This window comes from Xyrauchen texanus, chromosome 13, assembly GCF_025860055.1.
Source record: "Xyrauchen texanus isolate HMW12.3.18 chromosome 13, RBS_HiC_50CHRs, whole genome shotgun sequence".
Taxonomy (NCBI): domain Eukaryota; kingdom Metazoa; phylum Chordata; class Actinopteri; order Cypriniformes; family Catostomidae; genus Xyrauchen; species Xyrauchen texanus.
Genome location: NC_068288.1, coordinates 35311993 through 35334712, shown reverse-complemented (window position 1 = coordinate 35334712; position 22720 = coordinate 35311993). Strand labels below are relative to the sequence as shown.

Genomic DNA, 22720 nt, shown 5'->3' with positions numbered 1-22720 from the left:
AAAGTTAAAGTGGCATAGAAGTGACACAAAATTATATGCTTGCTTCAATTAATGTGTTTTTCTTATTGTTTTTTTTATTTGCATATTAAAACACTATCGGTAAGGGTTGGTTAAGGGTAAGGATGTCTGTTTTGTTAAACTCTCATTTATCTTGTCGCACACTATTGGAAAGGTTAGGGATGTACGTTTTACTTATTAAAATCTCCATCTAAAATTAGCCTTAAAACCACGTCTGATTACAACCTATTTTCCCTCAGTTTTGGTGCCCCCCACTGGATATTTAAATTGAAAACTGCAGCCAAACGTGTAATAAAGAATGTAATTTCAGTTTTGCAAAAACGTTGCTATGCTCACGTAAATTTGACAAGATCAGACTGCTTATTTCCCTACACTTTGCACGTGGACAGAACTTTGTATAATCCCCTAACCCATATGGTTTTTTTTTCTACGTGATGCTAGATATAATGCCACCAGTAGATGATTTATTAGGTGAGAGGGTGCACTCTTGGTCTTTATAAGCAGTTACAGTGCAGTAGATTATAGCTAAAGTTTGTAAGGATTAACAAATGGAATTATTAAAATAATTACTCATTTCAAACTGGCTTCCCCTTAACATTACTCCCATCCTCCATTGGTCAGTCAAACATAGTGCCATACCAAACTTATGCCACTGGTTAAGCCAGTGTTGCAATGTTTATAATTTTCAGGGTAATGAAATAATGGACATAAGCTGGGACAGAAGAATATATTTTAACACCATATAGCACCCATCACCTTTAAAATAATCAAAAATAAAGGTTGTTATAGTATGCAGATTGCAGACTTTTTGATTTTGTTTTGTAATGTACCTTCACTGAACTCTGGTTGTGGATGTTTATACATGATGTTGAACAATGCCTTTAATACTTTAAACTCCAATTTAAAGTTAAGATGACAATCACATGTTATGCAATGTTGATATACAGAAATCTCAAAGATCTTTCTTATCCGCTGCTGGCATCTTCATGCTAACTTTCCCTCAGGCTTCTTAGGAACTGCCTGAGGCAAAGAGCAGTCAGACTACATTTCATATAGCATGATCACAACCGAGACTCTCACAAATAGCTGGAAAAGGAAGAATCTTGGTTTGCTAAGTGAAGTGAATTGCTGTGCAAATTATATGGATCTAGTGCTTTAACTTCCCTCAATGCCCCCGAATGACTGAGAGCTCACAAAAACCCAGTGTGCAAAGTTATCCATTATCATTCCCATTCAGCTGAATGGCAGAATTTAATAGGTAGTATGTTCATTGAATGATAGTAAATCCTACATTATTGCTTGAAGATTGTCTTAATCATGAGAATGCATAATTTATTGTTGTATTAGCTATATATGACATAACATGTTATATATATAGCAACAAATTTTAAAATTAAACATTTCTCTTTGTGTTTTGAGTTAGCATGCTAACCAGTTAGCATACAGTGCAAACATTTTCATGTCACATTTGCCACAAACTTGCCGCAAATTCACCATTGATTATTTTCACATGCAAATGAGCTTTGTGCAAACTTGCTAATAATTGTCCATTGTTACCAAATGTTTGCTGGAGGTTCACCACCATCAAAGAGCTGCAAATTTCTGGCAAGCATTTGCAGCGAATCAAAAGCTAATTTGCATGTGAAAATAATGAGCAGCAAATTTGCTGCAAATTTGCGGCAAGAGTGCGCTAGTTTAGATTTTTGTAAGGGCTATCTTGCATTCCCTTCGTTTAATTATCCTACTAAGCTAACATATTCAACTTTAACCCCTTGCAAGAAACATCTTTTGTCAAAGATTGTTGAGGCTAATTATGATTTAAAGTAGAGTTTTTTTTTACCATTGTGAGTATTAATTGTTGCTGCTGACCATGCTGAATCCATGTCCCACTTAGAGTTGCCCAGTTGCCTTGGGTAAGATCTTGAATGATATTATTAAATTGAAAATTAAGATGTAAGTTGTTTCCATTAGCATTCACAGATGAGAGATTTGAGAAGGGTGAGACTAATCGCTGCAGCATTAATCTGGTGATAACTGCCCTAATTGGGGCATCTGAGGAATCACATTCTCTTGTTAAAAAAAGTGGCAGACCCAAATACAGATTTCTTTGTCATGTAAAACTAACACTTGTACATTATGTAAATGTACAAGACAATCCTGCAGCAATTGTACTGTACATTTGTACACTAAAGTAATTCTCTGCCAACAACTAAGATTCACAGGTTTTAAAATACAGTACACCCAAAAATGAAATTCTGTCATCATGAGGGTGAGTAAATGATGTCGGAATGTTCGGTTTTGTTTGAACTGTCCTTTTAAAGGTACATACTTGAATGATTTAAAATTAACTGAAAGTGCCACACAGCCACAGTGTTTATTTGCCTTGCAAAAGTCAACCCACAAATGGCTAATTATATATAAATTAATAAAATAAACGTTGCACTTCACCATTGATGAACTTCCGTAGCTCTGTGTCTTACAGTTTTTCTTCTGTCCTCTTACAGGTGGCCAATCTCCTGCGTCTTTTCCAGATACCTCAGATCAGCTATGCCTCTACCAGTGCCAAATTGAGCGACAAATCCCGTTATGATTACTTTGCCCGAACTGTGCCCCCTGACTTCTACCAAGCCAAAACCATGGCTGAGATTCTGCGTTATTTCAACTGGACATACGTCTCCACCGTTGCCTCTGAAGGTGATTATGGTGAGACGGGTATCGATGCATTTCAGCAGGAGGCGCGGGCCTTGCAAATCTGTATTGCCACATCTGCCAAAGTCAGTCGCTCCATGGACCGCTACAGTTACGAAGGAGTAATCCGATCTCTGTTGCAGAAGTCCAATGCAAAAGTAGTGATCCTCTTTACCAGAAGTGAAGATGCCAGGGAGCTCCTGGTTGCGGCACAGCGCATGAATGTTTCCTTCATTTGGGTGGCCAGTGATGGCTGGGGTGCACAGGAGAGTGTGGTGAGAGGGAGTGAGAATGTGGCAGATGGAGCTTTTACCATTGAGCTTGCGTCCTACACAGTCCCTGACTTTTCAGCGTATTTCATAAGTCTCAATCCTTACAACAACACCCGGAACCCCTGGTTCAGAGAGTTCTGGGAGCATAATTTTCAGTGCAGCCTGCACGATATTAACTGTGGGAAGCATTCTCTCAGAGATGGCAAATTCGAGCAGGAGTCCAAGATTATGTTCGTGGTGAATGCAGTCTACGCCATGGCCCATGCCTTGCACAACATGAGACAAGCAGTGTGTTCAAATTCCACAAAAATCTGCAGTGCCATGAAACCAGTAAATGGAAAAAAGTTGTACAAGGAATACATCTTGAGGACAAAATTTGATGGTGAGTAATGTATTATATTTAATAGCATAATACTGCATAATATACAGTAGATTTGCTTGATATAAACTAATTAAAGGAATGATTATCTCAAAAATGAATATTCTGACATTATTTATGCCTCAAACTACAGAGGACAAAAAAGTATATTAAAAATAGTCCATACAACTTGTGTGCTCAACATGGTCTTATAGAAGAAACATGTTACTATAGGCTACCAGCAATTTTACAAAATTATTTTTACTTGGCTCGTTGTATGTATCACGACAGTTTCTTGTTGAAATAAACAATATAGTGCTGTCAACTAAATAAGATATTTTTTAACTTAAATATTTCCAATAATCTAATTATCTTCAAATTTTAAAGACATTATTTAAAATCCTTAAGACATCTGATGGTGTAACAAATCAATATAAACCAAACAGCCCATGTTACAGCGATTGATTATTGCAAAGAACATATGTGGCTGTTAACAAATGTGTGTAAACAAGAAAAGAAACGCTTCAAAAGATGGTTCTTTGTTAACTTAGTATTGCACAGTAGTCTACAGTATACCAGTGCTTTAGTAAAGCCACGGACTCAAGATTTATAACACCGGCGGTACCAACGTGTTCATTAAATACAGTTGTATGTGTGTACCTAATGCTTAAGCAATGAGACGCTGATAAGAGAGCAAGGCATAGTCAAGACACAACCGCCAAAGACCTCCATCTCTGGGGGCCGTTCACTCCGAATGCGTCTGTCTTTTTCTATGTAATCATGTGCTAGGACAGACGTCTTTGACTGTTATGCCATGCCTTGTGTTTTTTCAGCATCTCATGCAGTAACGATGCATTTTCTTTCAGACTATAAATTTAAAAGGAAATTTAACCTTAAAACATGCCTCGAGACACCCACGCTCCATTTTAATCATTACACTGCATCTGTTTCAGTCATCATCATCAGTTCTTGGCACACATCCAACATTTTTATGCTCTTTTAGCATTCTAATGTGCATTTTTATCTCAAATTCAATGAATATTTGAATTTCTCATTTTAATTTGAACACTAGGGGCACAACAAAAACAATGACTTTATTCCCTTTTACACAAATCATGAGCCTCACGTTGCCTAAAGCTTATTTCCTTTGGCTGGAAACTGAACACATGCACACAGAACAGAACAGGATTAAAATGACAGGCATCAATATTGAACTACTCATAGACCTGTCGGTCTAAATATGAATAAATCATCTGGTTAGAGAGTGAGACACTGTGTAGTCTACTGTAGCCTTACTGCTATCTTGCATCATGCAGTTTGTTACCTTGTAAAAAGAATATAGGCAAGCCAATTTGAAACATCCATTGGAGGAAGAGGAGGAGGAAGAGGAGGAGGAAGAGAGAGAGAGAGATGGAATCTCTCATTGCGCACTCTCACTCTAATCACCTTTGTTAACCAAGAGAGATAATTATTAACTAATAAAATTAACTAATTATTTATTATTGTTTTTTTTTTTACATTTTAAATTGCGTGGTCACATTACGCACATATACGATCTGTTTAATAAGAACATATCGTCCTTCTATTGCCATTACAATTATGCTTATCAAATAAGGCTATTATAACGTTACTGTATACTGTATTACATGTCTTGTAATTTAGCACATGGTGCATGCACAGACTACAAAGACTACCTATTGATTTCATAGTGATTTTTTCAGCACTTTTTATCCTCTGAAATAGTTTCCAATGGCTTTCCAATGATCAAAATATATTAATACAATTTTTTAAATGTTCCATTCTCTGATAAACTGTGAAAGATGCCAGAAAGATATGTTTAAGTTGCACTTACTGGATGTAACGTTTAATGTGTTGGTTCATGTATTCCTCATCTTTTATTTTGAAAGGTTTAGTTCCTGTTTCCCTAGTCATGTGATGTCCCGTTTTCCCTCCATGTTCATGTGTCTTGTTAAATGTGCCAATAAAATTGGTTTATTGTTTAATTGTCATGTGATCAGTTCTGTCTTTTCATTGGTTAACTTGTTTGTCTTGTCATGTCATGTATTTAAGCCTCATGTTTGCCATTGTCCATTGTCAAGTATTGTATGTGAGTGTAGCTGTTTATGTTTAGCCATGTTTTTGTCAAGTCATGTTCATGATTATGTCTAGCTTAGTTCACATTTATAGCAAGGGTTTTGGATTATTTAATAAATTGCACTTGGGTTTTCACTTCATCGTTATCATAATTGCCTATGCCAGCAGCAGCCATTCGTTACACTGGACTTAAAACTTTAAAATCTCTCATTAATTTACGAACATATTCACGAACTAACGATGCTTTTGGGAAATGAGATTTAGAGATTACGTGCTACTAACCTTCAACTTAGTGCTTCGGGAAATCTAGCCTTTTACTATAGTGCATGACTTGTACTACAAAACGTTTTAATTGATAAATACATTAATAAGTATTTATAAGGTACAAATAACATTTATAAGGTACGAGTCTTGAATAGCATGAAAGTCTACTGCTGAGCCAAAAGTGTCCTAGAAGCACCACAAAATGTAAAAAAAAAAAATGCTTCAGCCCTAACACTGATTTATCTCTAAAAAGCATTTTCATGGTTAAGACTTTAACGTCCTCAAAATTCATTCTGGTGATGTCTAAACTGTTCTTTTTTTTATTCCCTAGTAGCATTTTGGTCTGATGTAAACAGCTACAGAGCTACAGCAGGGTCACCAAATCTGACAAGGCAACATTAGATGTTACCGAAATCTGTCACCCCCTTTATGCAATACACGCTGTCTTTAATGTTCTTCAAAATTTACTCTGGTGATGTCTAAACTTCTCTCTTCTGTACTTTTAAAAGCATTTTGGTCTGATGTGAACAACTACAGACATACAACAGGGTCACCAAATCTGACAAGGCAACATCAGAGGTTACCGAAATATGTTACCCCCCTTTATTTACCACACAGTTTTAATGTCCTCAAAATTCATTCTGGTGATGTCTAAACTCTTCTGTTGTATTCCCTTAAAAGCATTTTGGTCTGATGTAAACAACTACAGAGATACAGCAGGGTCAACAAATCTTTTTTTGTGTGAAGTTCATTTCATCACTTTGTGAAGGAGCTCAATGGCAATTTTTTTTCCTCACCGGCCACTTTATTAGGTACGCCTATATATTAATTATTTATGTATTTATTTTTTATAATTCTCTTTCTATAAATAATCTACTAAATGTTTTTTTCCCGTTTATGAATAAAGTTTACAAAGACTTTACAACAACTTACACAGAGTTATCTCATTTGAGTAACCTTCATAAAAACATTATATGTCAGTCTGCCATTGAGCTCCTTCATAAAGTGATTGAAATGAACGGTCACACTAAAAAAGGTGACCCTGCTGTATGTCTCCAGTTGTTCACATCAGACCAAAATGCTTCTTGAAACAGCGAAATCTGTACAATGTTCCAAACTTTTGGCTGCCAGTGTACTACACACATCATAGTTGCGCAATTGTAAAATCTACTTTTGACATTTATTTAGGCAATATACAGATCTCAGTAGTTTTTGAATGAATAATTAGATTATTCTAAAACACATGGGAAAATATTTTGGGCAACCTGCAACACATGCTACATCTCTTCATATCACAATTTCTGCCTCAGATTTTCAGTGTCTAGAAGCATTGTGTAGAGTTGACTTCCTCAATGAACTAGATAAACATTTAGATTTTGAAAGGAGGAACATATTGCTCCAAAACAAGTTTGAAAAACTTAAATTTACCCCAAGGGTAATACTACAGCTCAGGTTTATTCATATATCACCTGGACTGAATTTAAAATAAAACTGAAAACTTTTCAGCAGTAATTACAGTTCTCACTATTTAGCAACACAGTCATTACTAGGGGTTGTATTCTGTCCTTTTGAGGATGCTTGATAATGTTGTTTTAGAATTATCCCTCGCACCAATTTAAAGGTATTAAAGCCAGAGGGGAACTGGCCCCCACAGTGAGTCTGGTTTCTCCCAAGGTTATTTTTCTCCATTAATCAACATCTTATGGAGTTTTGTGTTTCCACAGTCGGTTTCAGCTTGCTCACTGGGGTTATTAATACAATTATTATTTAATTACTAATTTGCAAACATGATTAACAATCATATTTTATCTAATTACACAATGATGATTCATTGACATTATAGACATTACAGTTTTAACGTCTGTTAATGCCTGATCTTCTGTAAAGCTGCTTTGAAACGATGTGTGTTGTGAAAGGCGCTATACAAATAAAATTGACTTGCTTTGACTTGACTTGTATTAAACTTTAGAATTGTAAATACTACTGAATTACTACTGAAAGGTTTTCAGTTTTGTTTTAAACTAAAGTAATAGTGAAATTTGAATAACCTTGAGCTGTAGTATATATGTAGTATCAGGTTAACTTTAAACTTTCAAACTTGTTTTGGAGCAATACGTTCCTCCTTTTAAAATCTATTGAACTGTTTATCTAGTGTCATTGAGGAAGTCAACACATCACAGTGCTTCTAGACATTGAACATCTGAGGCAAATTTGTGAAAAAGAAATATGTAGCATGTGTTCCAGGTTGCCTAAAAGGTTCTCCAATTAGTTATGGAACAATCTGATCATTCATTTGAACACTATTGAGATCTGTATCTTGCCTGCATCTATTAAAAGGGCTATAGTAGATGTTAGAATAGACAAACTATGATGTGTAGTATGTCCTTTAGAGGGTTCTTGATAATGTTAAAGTGTTTTAGAAATATTCCCTGCACCATTTTAAAGTTACTGAACTTTACAGTTGAGAGCACTGTAATTACTGCTGAATTATACTGAAAAGTTTTCAGTTTTGTTTTAAACTCAAGTGATAGTTAAATGTAGATAACCCTGAGCTGCAGTATTACCCTTTGGTAACAGAGGGTGTAGAGGGTCCTTAAATTGTTCAATTTGTTTTGAAGTACTGTGTCCAAACAATTAAAGGTACTGGAATTTTGGGGTGGCTGGTACAAACATAAAAGTTCTAGTAACCTATGCTCTGAAGGAAACATTAATTATATGTTAATTCCTTTTAATCATTCAAAGTGTATTGACTGTTCTCTAGTAACATGTTCAAAATGTCATCATATCTTAACAGACACAGTTGGCAAAAGTTGTACTGTGCCCTTTAAAGGGTGTTTCATGACATATATATTATTTTTCAACACTGTCTAACCACTAAAAAGTATTGAAATTATAATTATACAAAAGAATGTTTAAATATACAAACATTTTGAAGAGTATGAGGTTAATTGTTTTTTAAATATTAGTATTAGTAGCTATTAGTATCAATTAACCTGTACAACAATGAAGAAACTACTCACTTTTTATTTATTAAAACATCCACGCAACTAGTAATACAGTGGTTGAAATAATCGAAAAGTGCATTAAGGTTGCATGAAAAACATGTTTTAATATAAACAGTATATGTTACAAAAATAGAAATGTACCTATTGTCAGTACATGAAAGGCATACAATAAATAAATAATAATGCACGCTGATCAGCGTTTGTAATCAAACGAAAGTGGTTTCATCACATGCTGGTCGCAAACAAATAAAAAAAGTTCACATACTTTGTAGACAGTCCCTAACTTCTCAGACACACGTTTGGTGGAGATTCTGAGAAAGTATGACATAAAACTGCTAAGTGTGTATTTTGTTTGATTAAAATAGTTGTAGCTGATTGTCAAACATGCCAGTAATTATAATATACAAACACTGATTTTATTACATCCATTATTAGAATTATCAATTTCTTTGTTATTATTCATCTTCAATCTAGTATTACCGGGACTGTCATTCCCTATATGTATATTATGCAGTCTCTGTGGTTCACCTACTCCCTAAGGGGGCACCATCTTATCCTTGGGGGGCACCAAAAACTCCACCAGCTGCCATTGCTCGCACCATGACCACAAATATTAGAACATTTCCTTAATTAATTTTTTTCTTGGATGCAATATATGTTTGTGATCTAAGAGGCCATTCACACCAAACGTGTTTTTGCATCCGTTCAAACTGTTTTTCAATTGATTACCTTTAGAAATCTGCTAGACGTGCACTAGTCACTAGACAGTTGTGGCATGTCTTGCTGTTTTTCAGCATCTCATGCAAAAGCGCCACATTTGTTAGACACCAAATCAAGTTAAAAAGACCGTCAAGTCAAGTCAAGTAAATTTTATTTGTATAGCACCTTTCACAACACACATCGTTTCAAAGCAGCTTTACAGAAGATCAGCATTAACAGACGATAAAACTGTAATGTCTATAAAGTTGATGAATCATCATTGTGTAATTTAATTAATGACCACAGCCTTTGAAGTCCATCTTGATTAATTGCAAAAGTTCACATAGATGCAATTGTCCTTGTTAATTGGCTGATGAAAGTTTTTGTTGGCAATAGTTAGTCTATGCATTCCATTTCAAGATCATAGTCCATCAATAGACAAAGGTGATACAGGTTGGAGTTGGCATCAGTTCATCATCTAAAGTCCATGATAATAGACTGAAGTGATATATGGCTGGCACCGGCTGCATTTAGTCATCATCATTCTGTGACATGTAGCAGTGGAGTCCAACATGAAGCAGGAATGGTGCTGGATCCAGCCGGTTCTGGTGACCTCAGGATAGGAGTACCGAGGTTTAAAGAGGGAAACAAATAAAAAGATGTAGCATAGATGCCATACAATTTATTGCAGAGTTAGAGATCATGATCACTGTTTCTGGTTTCAACTTTTAAAAGCACTTCTTGAGACACCTGCATTCTGTTTTATTAATTTCAATATCTTTAGTGTAAGGACACGTTCATTGTGAACAGCCCCTTACAATAATCTCACATTTTCTTTGCATTAAACATAATCCTGGGATTATAGCAATTTCCATTCATGTTTACACATTAGCATCCGGGGATATATATACAGTTAATATTTGCTCTCAGTTTCTATTTTAAATCTCAGAGCAAATATTGTTTTTTATGTTGATCACTGTGTCTTGATCAAATTAATTATGTCTATTCTTTGTTTAGTCAAAGAAATCAATTTGAATGATAAATGGATTTGGGAAGTTTCCCCCTGGTGAAAACTGCTGTTGTAAAATGTATTGCGCTAGTGCATAAATTCAACACACAACCTGTCTGTTTACATTATAGTCTAAGTGTTTTATTACCATGCATTAGCCTCATTAACCCCCTGCTAACTTCCAAATGATTTTTAAAAAATACAAGCGGTTTTGTAATCACAACCAGCGATATACTGTATATATTAAATGTCTTTGCCAAGTGATCAATTCCTTGCATTAGGGGAGTAATGTTAGTCTGTCAGTACCCTATAACATTTCATCTTTTTCAAAATCTCTTTGCCATCTAACTGCTTGATAATGTTCTTCTAAGAATGTCAAATTACATCATAGAAACCAGGCAATGTATCAACCTCCTGACCTCAATTATGTAAATGTTCCATTTGCACCCGAGTACCGTGAATCTACAAACCTGATGAGCGTTGCGCTGGGCAGAATGACGAATCAAGCAGGGTAGCATTTACATAAGAGGGTTTCGCTGGGTTGTATGTTTCTCTGTTTACAAAGAAATACACTTTGCTTCTGAGAAATATCTAAATATCTATTTATGTTGCCAAGAACATAAAGAAATTATATGTTTATCGGTTGCCCTTTGTGTTTGCAGCTCCATTTCGCCCAGCTGATACAGAGAATATTATTCACTTTGATGCTTATGGAGATAGCCTGGGGCGCTACAACATCTTCCATTATCACAAAGAAAATGGCGAGTATGTGTATCGAAAAGTGGGGTACTGGGGCCAGAGTCTGACTTTAAACACCAGCTCAATCCCCTGGGAAAGCCAAGTGGTGCCAACATCCCAATGCAGTGACCCATGTCGGAAAAATGAAATAAAGAGCATGCAACCAGGTGATGTTTGCTGCTGGATTTGCATTCCATGCCAGCCTTACCAGTACCTCCTAGACGAATTCACCTGTGCGGATTGTAGCTTTGGACAGTGGCCTTTGGACAATCTAACAGGCTGTTACAACTTACCAGAGGAGTACATTCATTGGGAGGATGCCTGGGCTATTGGGCCAGTCACAATTGCTTGCCTCGGAATCCTTAGCACGCTCTTCGTAATCGGCCTCTTCTTAAAGCACAACGAGACTCCAGTGGTAAAAGCTAGTGGACGTGAACTTTCCTACATTCTTCTCCTAGGTGTCCTCCTTTGTTATTGCATGACTTTCATCTACATCAGCAAACCCTCTGCTGTGGTGTGCACGTTAAGACGGCTTGGATTGGGCACCTCGTTTGCTGTTTGCTACTCTGCACTGCTGACCAAGACCAATCGAATTGCTCGAATCTTCAACGGTATCAAAGATGGAGCACAAAGGCCAAGGTTCATTAGTCCAGCCTCCCAAGTGGCCATCTGCGCTGTTCTTATCTCCTGTCAGCTCCTGGTGGTGGTGGTTTGGCTTCTGGTTGAAGCTCCAGGGGTTAGAAAGGAGGTTAGTCCAGAGAAAAGAAATGTGGTGACACTGAAGTGCAACAGCAAGGACTCTAGTATGCTGATGTCTCTTACCTACAACTGTGTCCTCATCATCCTCTGTACCTTTTACGCCTTTAAGACAAGAAAGTGCCCAGAGAACTTCAATGAGGCCAAGTTCATCGGCTTCACCATGTACACCACTTGCATAATCTGGCTGGCATTCCAGCCAATCTTCTATGTTACTGCTAGTGACTACAGGGTAAGTAAATATAATCAGTACATTGCATGGTTGTAGCAAGTCATATTAACCCTTGTGCTATGTTAAAATTTTTGTTCCTGTTCAAAAATGACAGGCCTATTAAAATTTCCTTATAAATCTCTTGTTATGCTATATTATCAACACATATTAGGTTAGATCTATTTGTCAACTTGTTTTCTTTCAATTAGTACAGGTTTTTTATTTCTTTTTGGAACTTATTGATCGTAGGCCTCATTGACCTGAGCTTAAGCACCTCGGTTTTTGAGTGAAAAAAAGCATTATTTGTGGATAATTTTGGTAATATTAAATAAAATATGAACACCTTCTGTACTATTTATCACACCTGTAAGCTTTAATGTTTTACCAGGAGGTTTATTCTGAAATGCTTTTATTTTGTAAAAAAAATTTCACAATTTCACATATGTGGTGTTCCCGGTCAAAAATTACCGGCCATTGAAAATGAATGGGGGAGATAACAAATAAGAGAACAATTGAGTGTTCAGGAGCATGTTCATCATGTTCATATACACATATGTGCATGTGTGCTTGCAAACATAAAGGCTTCAGACCAATACACATGCACATACACATATGTGCACTAACAAACACACACTCACAAACACACTCATGCTCACATACAAGCACAAACTCTTTTGAGTATTACATGCTTTCTTTTTCACAGAGATGAACTGCATCCAACATTCATTCATCCATCCAACATCAGTGCACGTGTTTTAGTGTGCATATGTGTGTGTATGTTTGCAAGCACACAGGTACATATGTGAATATGAACATGAACATGATGAACACTCAATTTTTCTCTTGTTCCCTATTTGTCACTCACTCGACATTGTGTCGATGTAGTGACACTAGTGGTCGCCCTTGGTAGCCCCAAACACATCTGATATTTGAGAAAAGGCCAATGAAAATTGGCGAGTTGAATTTGTATGCCACTCCCCCGGACATAAGGGTATAAAAGGAGCCGGCTTCCAACCACTCATTCAGATTTGTTTTTCGGAGCAAAGCGGTGTCAATAAATTCCACTGCTGTGCAATTCACATCGATAAAGTATTCAAAGCTGTTGGAAATATGGCACATTACAGCGGGTTCTCCCCTCTCGAATGGATAAGTGCAGAGAATGCCTCTGAGCACTTTGGCAGCTATGCTAAAAGAGTATATACTTAAGAGTATTTCCCTTTAAGAGTGAGCACTAACAGAAAGCGTATTTTAAAGATGCCTTTCTGTCTGTGTGTAGTTCCTGGATGCAGTCGATATCTCTCTACCTTTGATGGCCACGATCGCTGCCTCACGTGCATGGGCCGTAACCACACTGAGACAGCGTTCGTGGATGGTTTATGCGATCACTGCAAGAGCATGACCATGGCAACGTTGCGGTCACGGGTTTCCTTCTTAAGAGGAAAAGCCACCCCAGCTGCTCCCCGCCCCGGTCCTTCTGCAAACGGGTATCAGACCGCGACAGTTAACGCTGGGGGTGATTTGGGGACCACAATAGGAGCGGGTCTGCCGGGTGAACCCCCACAGACCTCCCATTCCCCAGTATGCTAATTTGCCCCAGACAAGTTCTGGGATGACACAGGCAGCTCTCCCCAGGGTGAGTTTAATATCTCTTTCAGGGCTTAACAGCAGTATGAGCTCTCGATCGCCACATCGGAGAGCGGGCTGGTATGGTCGGACACGGAGGACTTGGCTGGGTTCCCACCTTTGGGTGTGGTTGCCCAGTCTGAGGCCATCGCGGAGCTGGCAGCCATGCTTGCCTGGGCTGCTGCGAGTCTTGGGCTTGAGTGGAACCCTCCACCCTGCCCTGAGCCCTCACAGCCTGATGACTGGTTCCTGGGCTCGGAGCTCCACTCACAGCCGTGCCTCGCCCGGGTTCCTTTCTCCCCGGAGGTGAATGAGAAACTCACAAAGTTGTGGGAGGCAACTTTCACTGCCCAGACCCGGCCTCAGAGTTCCTCCGCTCTCACTACCCTCAATGGTGGGGCAGCCAGGGGGTACACGGAGATTCCTCAAGAGAATAAGGCTGTTGTGGTGCACTTGTGCCTGTAAAATGCCACCACTTCCGTCCAAGGCCTGTAAGTCTACTTCATCCCTGACGGCTAAGGCTTACAGTGCCGCTGGACAGGCTGCCTCCATCCTGCATGCAATTTCCCTCCTGCAAGTTCACCAGGCCAAAGCACTGAGAGAGCTACAAGAGGGTGGTCCTGACCCGGGAGTGGTGCAGGAGCTGCGCTCGGTGACTGACCTCGCCCTATGGGCGACGAAGGTCACGGGCCGGGCTCTCGGGCAGGCGATGTCCACCATGGTGTCCAGGAGCACCACCTGTGGCTTAACCTGGTTGAGATGAAGGACAACGACAAGGTTCGCTTCCTTGACGCCCCCATCTCCCAGGCTGGCCTGTTCAGCAACACAGTCAAGGACTTTGCCCAGCAGTTTTCGACAATCAAGAAGCAGTCGGAGGCTATCCAGCACATCCTGCCCCGGTGTGATTCAAGATCCTGCAACCCATCTGCTCGTCGCCAAGGACATCCTCCTGCGGCAGCAACACCGGCTCCGCCGTAGCATGAGCCAACCACTCTGCCCTGGTGCAGAGCCCCCTGCAGGAAACTTGATTGCTTGATGGCCCTACACAAACTCCCATTCACGACGCGGTAGACTGTAAGTCCTTGGGGAAGCACAATCATCAGGTTCCTTAGAGGTGCTAGAAGGTTGAATCCTCCTAGGCACCGCCTCGTTCTCTTGTGGGATCTCTCCGTGTTCCTGCTGGGCCTACAGAGAGCCCTGTTTGAGCCTCTGGAGTCAGTCGAGCTAAAGGCCCTCTTCCTGAAGATGGCCCTCCTAACTGCGCTCACTTCCATCAAGAGGGTTGGGGACCTGCAGGCGTTCTCTGTTGGCGATACCTGCCTGGAGCATACTCTCACGTGGTCTTGAGACCCTGGCCGGGCTATGTGCCCAAGGTTCCCACTACCCCTTTTAGGGACCAGGTGGTGAGCCTGCAAGCGCTGCCCTGATAGGAGGCAGACCCAGCCTTGTCGTTGTTTTGTCCGGTATGTGCTTTGCATATCTACCAGGACCACAAGGGGAGCTTTAGATGCTATGAGCAGCTCTTTGTCTGTTTTGGGGGACAGCGGAAGGGGAAGGCTGTCTCCAAACAGAGGATGGCCCACTGGATCGTGGATGCCATCACCTTGGCATATCAGCCCCAGGGCGTGCCATCCCCCTGGGAGTATGAGCACACTCCATTTGGAGTGTGGCATCCTCCTGGGCCTTGGCGAACAGTGCCTCTCTAGCAGACATCTGTAGGGCAGCGGGCTGGGCGACACCAATACATTTGCGAGATTTCATAATCTCCGGGTTGAGACAGTTTTGTCCCGTGTATTGGCAGGTACAAACAGGTAAGCTTGCGGGCAGCTGGCTGGGTGTACCGCTTGCATACATACGCTTTTTCCCCCATGTGAGTTCCTGAGACCGGTGTACCCTGGATGTCTATCCTCCTCAGACCTGCGGCAGGCAGATTCGGCTGAGAAATTCGATGCCAGGCCCAATACTTGTGTTAGTATGTCCTGTACTTGTGTTGGTATGTGTTTCACATGTGTTGGTTGCCTGTGGTAACCCCATGTGATGTATTTTCCATGGTATGGTTTCCTTGATGGCAAACCTGTGTCTTCCCTCAGGCAGAGCCTCCTCCACCCCCAGTCGCTGCATTTGTAGAGCTCCTCCCCTCCGGGTAGGACCAACCGCAGGGGAATCTTTCCACATACATGTATGTAATACAGGTTGGTAAGTCCATGTGATGTGTTCCCCACATGTTAACCTCCCCTTCGGGCAGGATGTGGTCTCCATGGTGTCTTTTCCTCTTGGGAAAAAGAACACCTTCCCGACGCGAATACATATGGCCCCAGCTGAATGATTTTTCATTTTGTGGGAGAAAAAAAAGAGAAAAGGCACGAAGCAGCTGGTGTAAGTACATGGGGGCATTGGGAAGGTTACGTGGGGGCAGAGTGCACTTGCTACTAGGCATGAAGCGGCCTGCCTGTACCTGCACCGCCAGTTCAGATGGTTGTGGCGTTTTGTATAGGGACCCCTAGTGTCCCTACATCGACACAACATCGAGTGAGTGACAGATAGCTAACCTCTTGGTTACTGTTGTAATCTCCGTTCCCTGATGGAGGGAACAAGATGTTGTGTCTCTCTTGCCACAACACTGAACTACCCGCTGAAATGGCCGGGACTCTGTCTCGGCTCCTCGGCACAAACCTGAATGAGTGGTTTCAAGCCGGCTCCTTTTATACCCGTATGTCCGGGGGAGTGGCATGCAAATTCCACTCGCCAATTTTCATTGGCCCTTTTTCAAATTTCAGAGGTGTTTGGGGCTCCCAAGGGCGACCCCATGTGTCACTACATCAACACAACATCTCGTTCCCTCCATCAGGGAACGGAGGATACAAGTAACCAAGTACCCAAGACGTTTTTGATCTCCCAATTCGTTTTTAATGGCTGGTCATTTTTGATTGGGAACACTACAAGTGTGACTTTGTGCCATTTTGTACAAAATAAAAGCATTTAAAAACAGGAAGTTTCCTGGTTAAACATTAAGCACACTATTGTTAATATTGCCAAAATTATCCACAAATAAATGCTTTTTTCACTCAAAAACGGAGGTGCATAAGCTCAGGTCAGTGAGGCCTACAATCAATTAGTTCCAAAAACAAATAAAAAATCTGTGCAAAAAAAAAAAAAAAAAAAAGAGTTGGCTTAAAGATCTAATCCAATATTTGGTGATAATATAGCATAATGAGAGATATACAAGCAATTTATTTTATAGGCCGGTCATTTTTGACCGGGAACACCAAAAGTGTAGCAAGCTGATTCATTTAAAAAAAAATTATCAATTGTTTTTGGGGAAGTTGTGATACCCTGTGGGAGCAAAGTCAGTAAGTTTTTGTTCAAGGCGAAAGCTATACGGGTTTGAAACGACAATTGATGACAGAATTTCAGTTAATAATGACAGAATTTCATTTTTGGGTGGACTAACCATTTAACCAATATCTTTTTAAAATTATTTAAAATACATTCAAACAGTATTTTAAACAAACATTATTTTAAATGTTCTGCTTGCTCAAGACTGTGGAAGGTTAAACATTGTTATGCTAATACCTGCAATATTGTTAATGAAGGATTTGCCTGAGTGTTCTATATAACAATGTCATTTATTTGAGAAGCAAATCTTATGCCTGGGGATAATACCAGCGCTCCTCTGGGAGTAGATATCAGAGAGGCTTTTTCAAATCACACTGCACACACAAGGACAGCATGGAATATTTTTCATCATTTAGATAATAAGCCTCTCTTATAACCCTTAATCATTTTCTGACACTGAATATATCCTTTATTTTTAGCATATGTAAAATTTTCCTGAGAGCAGGAGTAAGGGAGTTTGCCTGATTGATTTTTTTTGTGACCATTCCTGCCAATTCAGATGGCAGATCAAATCCTTTTGATCACCTGTCTTTTGCACTGATGAAAGGAGAAGCTCACATTTCATGTGGCTCAAAAGCTGTTCAGTGTAGAACAAAGCAAGCAGGATATTTTATCCTGGTAAAAGACTAGACTATGAAAACATTCCATTCATTTAGTATGAGTATACTTCAGTCAAGAGCCTGAACATAGATTGCCTACTATTATATAAGGACTTTTACAATTTTAAAGTGCATAGAACTTTTTTCAATTCTTTTTACAATTTTATCTCGTTGACGCATGACTTACTACTGTAAATTACAAATGTAAAAAAAATACAAATAATAATGTTTAATTATTTTACTTAAAGCCAAGAATATAATAATTTCCATAATTTCCATATGTTGGAAATGTTGGCGCCGTTTTGTGGTCCGTTCTGCATAACGCGGCGGCCCATTGTTGCTTATCGCGGCCCATTCGGCACGTTTCGCGGCCGGATCACCGGCCTGCTCGATTCTCCCGATGGCCATTACGCCCCTGAACGGCTCAAAAGTGCGTCGGTCCACCGGGAAAATGCCGGTATGCCAGATTACCAGTCCAGCCCTAATCAAGGTCTATCAACTGATTTCAGTGAACAGTAGATACCTTTTTTTCAGACATACCATAATAAAACAGCACCACGCAAAGTACTGTGAAAGTGAACATGGTGCAATGATGGATTCAGATGCAGTCACGTGTAGAGGGGGAGGGTGCTGGGGCATGAGCACCTGCCCTTTTGGATGAGGTGCCCCTCAAATGCCACCCAAAATGAAAGCTTTCACACCCAGTTGAAATTATTTTTTTTTACACTTAATAATAGTATTTAAGGGTGTTAAAATGAGTCAGCACTATGCTGAAACTTCTATGGATCGATTATATGATTTAATAATCAATTATAATGTCTATAATAATACCCAGTATGTTACAGAGGCCATATCAGATTACACCTGCACTCAGACAGATGTGGAATGCATGACTGAGAAAATAAACACACACTTTAAATTAAGAAAGTTACGTTTGGATTTCTCCCACATTGCTCATAATTGCGCTTGTCTACAGTATATAAGAAAAATAAAGTTAATTGTTGTTTGTTTCTTCCCCAATTGTGATATACCGTATTCTATGCATTTTATGTAATATGTAGAGAACAGGGTAGAACGGAGCTCAAGGTTTCCTTGGGTATTAGACACATTTTACTTTATTTTCCCCCAAAACACTGAACTGCAACAAAAACTACCAGAGCACTTTGCTAAACACATGTTTGTTACTATGCACAGTGAAATTGTCTTGTTCTATAAGATATTTGCGTGTAATTTCTAAAGGTAGATTTTAGGCAATTTAATCTTTTTTAAATGTTGCAAATTTGTGTAGCTAATGAAAATCCCTGAAATGATTACTTTCATTTGACTTTTGAGACAAAATTTCTTACTAAATGCCCACCTGTTGCAGGGGCTAAAGGCCCCCATAAAACACTTTGTTTTTCTTAAGTGGGGAGAATAGATTTGTTATAAAAATGTTCAAAGTGGGCTCACGTTGACTTATCCAATCACAATCAAGATTAATTTGTTCATAGAATACTCAAGATGTTCTGAAATACCAAATTGGATTGAAATTAACAAGAAACGATTGACCCTTTTTAACCTAAATGGTTATTGTGAATAAACATAATTTTTATTTGTTACTCAAAAAAATTTAAATAAAACCCATTGTGGTCATATAATGATTAGCATTACCCCATGTGTGGGGTAAATGGCCCCTTTGCCATATTTGTAAAAAAAAAATTTTTTAATCCAAACAACCATCTGTTATTATTTGTTTTCTCACAAATTATGTTTTTCCATCAATATTACATACAAATAAATTAATTTAATTTGATCATGAAACATTTTGTGACCAGAAAAATGCAAATTTCCTTAAAGAGTTAGTTCACCCAAATATGAACATTCTCTCATTATTTACTAACCTTCATGCCATACATGTGTATGACTTTCTTCTGCTGGAAACAACATTTTTTTTAAAGAATATCTCAGCTCTGTAGGTCCACACAATGTAAGTGAATGGGTGCCAAAATTTCTAAGCTCCAAAATTCTGCATAAGGGCAACATAAAAGTACACCAGGCGACTGATTAAATCCAAATAATCAGAAGCGATATTCTAGGTGTGGGTGAGAAACAGATCAACATTTAAGTCTTTTTTTTTTTACTATAAATCCTCCTCCCTGCACATTCAATCTCCACTTCATTTCCCCATTCTTCTCCTTTTGATGTGTAACGAGTAGTTGCTAAGATGAGATGGGAAATGCTGAATCTAATTGCAGGCTTTTAATGAGGATGATGAAAGTGAAACAAACAAACATGAACTCAAATACAACAAACAAGAACTGACAAAGAGGGAACAAAACTAGAGGGTATTTATACAAGCAGGAATAAATGAGGGAATGGAAAACAGGTGAGGATGATGGGGAACAGATGGCTGTGTTGAGGGCAGTGCACCGTGGGAAATTTAGTTAATGGAAAACAGAGTGCAGAAGACAAAACTATATCAAAATAAGCGTCCTTGGAAACATAACAGAGACACACTGTGACATGATGGTTTACATTCCTTGTGCATATCGCCCTCTACTGGGCAGGGAGGAGAATTTATGATAAAAACTTTCTTACAAATTGGAGTCTCATGGATTACTTTCATGCTCCCTTTTTGTGGACTTTGGAGCTTCAACATTTTGGCATAAATTCACTTGCATTGTGAGGACCTACAAAGCTAAAATATTCTTCTAAAAATCTTCATTTCTGTTCTGCAGAAGAAAAAAAGTCATACATATCTGGAATACAAGGAGGGTGAGTAAATCATGGGAGAATTTTCATTTTTGGGTGAACTATCCCTTTAAGGTGTGCCTTTAGCCCCGTTTTACCCTGCACTGCGAAAGGCAATACTGTCCTGTGCCTTTACTTGCTATCATTATTTGTCCTAAAAGTATTACACACCATTAAGTTTTTAATTCTGTGAGCCTGCTTGGTTTAAAGATCATACAGATCTGCCTGTATAGATGGCAGATTTTATTTACATTTCAATTAGTTGTTCAGTAAATGTTCCCTTGATGATATGCAAAACTATCACGCATAATCAGCAGTCTTGTCACCTGTTTCTGTTAGTTTGTATAAAGTCAGACATGATATTATCCTTTATTCATATGGGCTCAATAATTCATAGAACACCAGTATTATTTTTCTTTCTTATTTTATTTATAAATTTTTATTATGAACCAAACCTCCCTGTAATCTATATATACAAATAATGTTCGGAAAAGATTTTTAATCTTCTTACAATTGTGCGTTCTTCTGTTCAACGCAATGAAATACACATTTATTTCTTCTGCACGTTTTTATACCAGTGAATGTAACGAAGATTGTATTCCCCCACAATTTTGAAGCGACTGTCCCTCAAAAAGGTGTAGAGCCCCTGTCCCTCGATGTCTGTGGATGTCCCTAAAGTATATAATGAATCAATTTTTATTGACTTTACACCTTACAAAAATACCATGAGTATATCCTTGGTACATGTCCAAAAACCATGGTAAAACTTTGGTACCATGTTCATAAAAACGCCTGGTCATACCATGGTACTTTCTGGTAGTTTTTTAATGGTGTTAGGAAAAGGAAAACAAGAAAAGATGTTAAAAGACCATATGACAAATTTTGGGCTTGAAGAATATATTTATATATACACAAAGATATGCAGCCAGTGATAAAAAGAACAGTCTGAGATCCATTACACAGCTTGTAACAGACAGTATAGTGTATTTAGCTGCTTTAGTATGCAAAACATTAGGCTAGCTACATGATCTGTATGTGTTATGGATGCGGGGAGGCTTCTGCGAAGGTCAGTTCTACATAATCCATTAAGACAAACACAAAAGAAAAGAAGTGATAAAAGCTGCTGGAGATAGTAGGGAATCTCCAGTTTTGATTGGACAGTATGTCACTCTGTTATCCCTCTGTCCAGGGTTTCTGCATTTATGCGTGTGTGTTTGCGTGTGTAAGTGTTGATGTGTTAGAACACAGGAGGCTGAATGCCAGCTGGGGCCTCTGCTCTGAAAGCAAGGTGTGCCTTGGAGACCAAGCCCTTGCTGCACACACCCCAGTCATACTCACACAATTGCTACAGTCTTATTCATCCAACAGAAATAATTTTAGTTGAATAATTTCTGCTTTTCACCTACCGGCTTTGACATTGATATGCTGAAGAAAAGCACACACTGCTTGTAAGATTTTTATGATAACTATTTAATATGCCTCTTCTCAGAATTTAGACTTCTATCACAAATGTGCACATTACATAGACTGAAGGATCATGAGAAGATAAATATGAATCTTGTATTTAAAAAAACTGGATGCTTTACTTGTGTGCAGTCATGTATGCAGGTTTGCCTGCTTGTTTGTTTGTGTAGGTTGGTAATCTTGTGCATCTAAAGTGAGTTGTTCAAGATTCAGGCTGATCTTATGAAAATTAGGTGACAGCAGTGATATTTTTTCTAAATTATGTAACATGTTTCATTATGTGGTATCACAGCAGTTTTGAGTTGAAATGTCCACTGTGTAGTGCTAAAAGCAAGTTTAAAGTTCTCCCAACCAGATTCTATTTTTAAAGGAATGTTCCGGGTTAAGAACAAGTTCAACTCAACCGACAGCATTTGTGGCATAATGTTGATTGCCACAAAAAAAATTGCAACTCATTCCTCTAAAAAAAACAAAAGCAAACATCTAGGTTACAGTGAGGCACTTAGTATGGAAGTGAATGGGGGCCAATTTTTGAACGTTGAAATATTCACTGTTTCAAAAGTATAGCAACAAGACATAAAGGATATGCATGTAAACATGATTTTAGTGTGATAAAATCACTTACAAACCTGTTTTGTGAAAGTTATATCCAATTTTACAACTTTGCTGCCATGACGATGTAATGTCACCAAATCCTAAAATCCCTCAATGTCTGTAAAAAGAACTATTTAAACTACAGCTCAAATAATTCACACGTTTTAACAGAAGAATTAATGCAAGTGCTTTTAGAAAATTA

General features: G+C 38.8%; 1 protein-coding gene across 1 annotated transcript in view; it reads left to right on the top strand.

Annotated features, from left to right (window-relative positions):
* The window catches only part of LOC127653803 (metabotropic glutamate receptor 2-like), a 75559-nt gene that overhangs the window by 49005 nt on the left and 3834 nt on the right, over positions 1 to 22720 (top strand). Inside the window, exons 3-4 of the mRNA XM_052140577.1 lie at positions 2523 to 3360; positions 11070 to 12133. Coding sequence (XP_051996537.1) covers positions 2523 to 3360; positions 11070 to 12133 — 1902 coding nt within the window. The remainder of the gene's footprint in view (positions 1 to 2522; positions 3361 to 11069; positions 12134 to 22720) is intronic.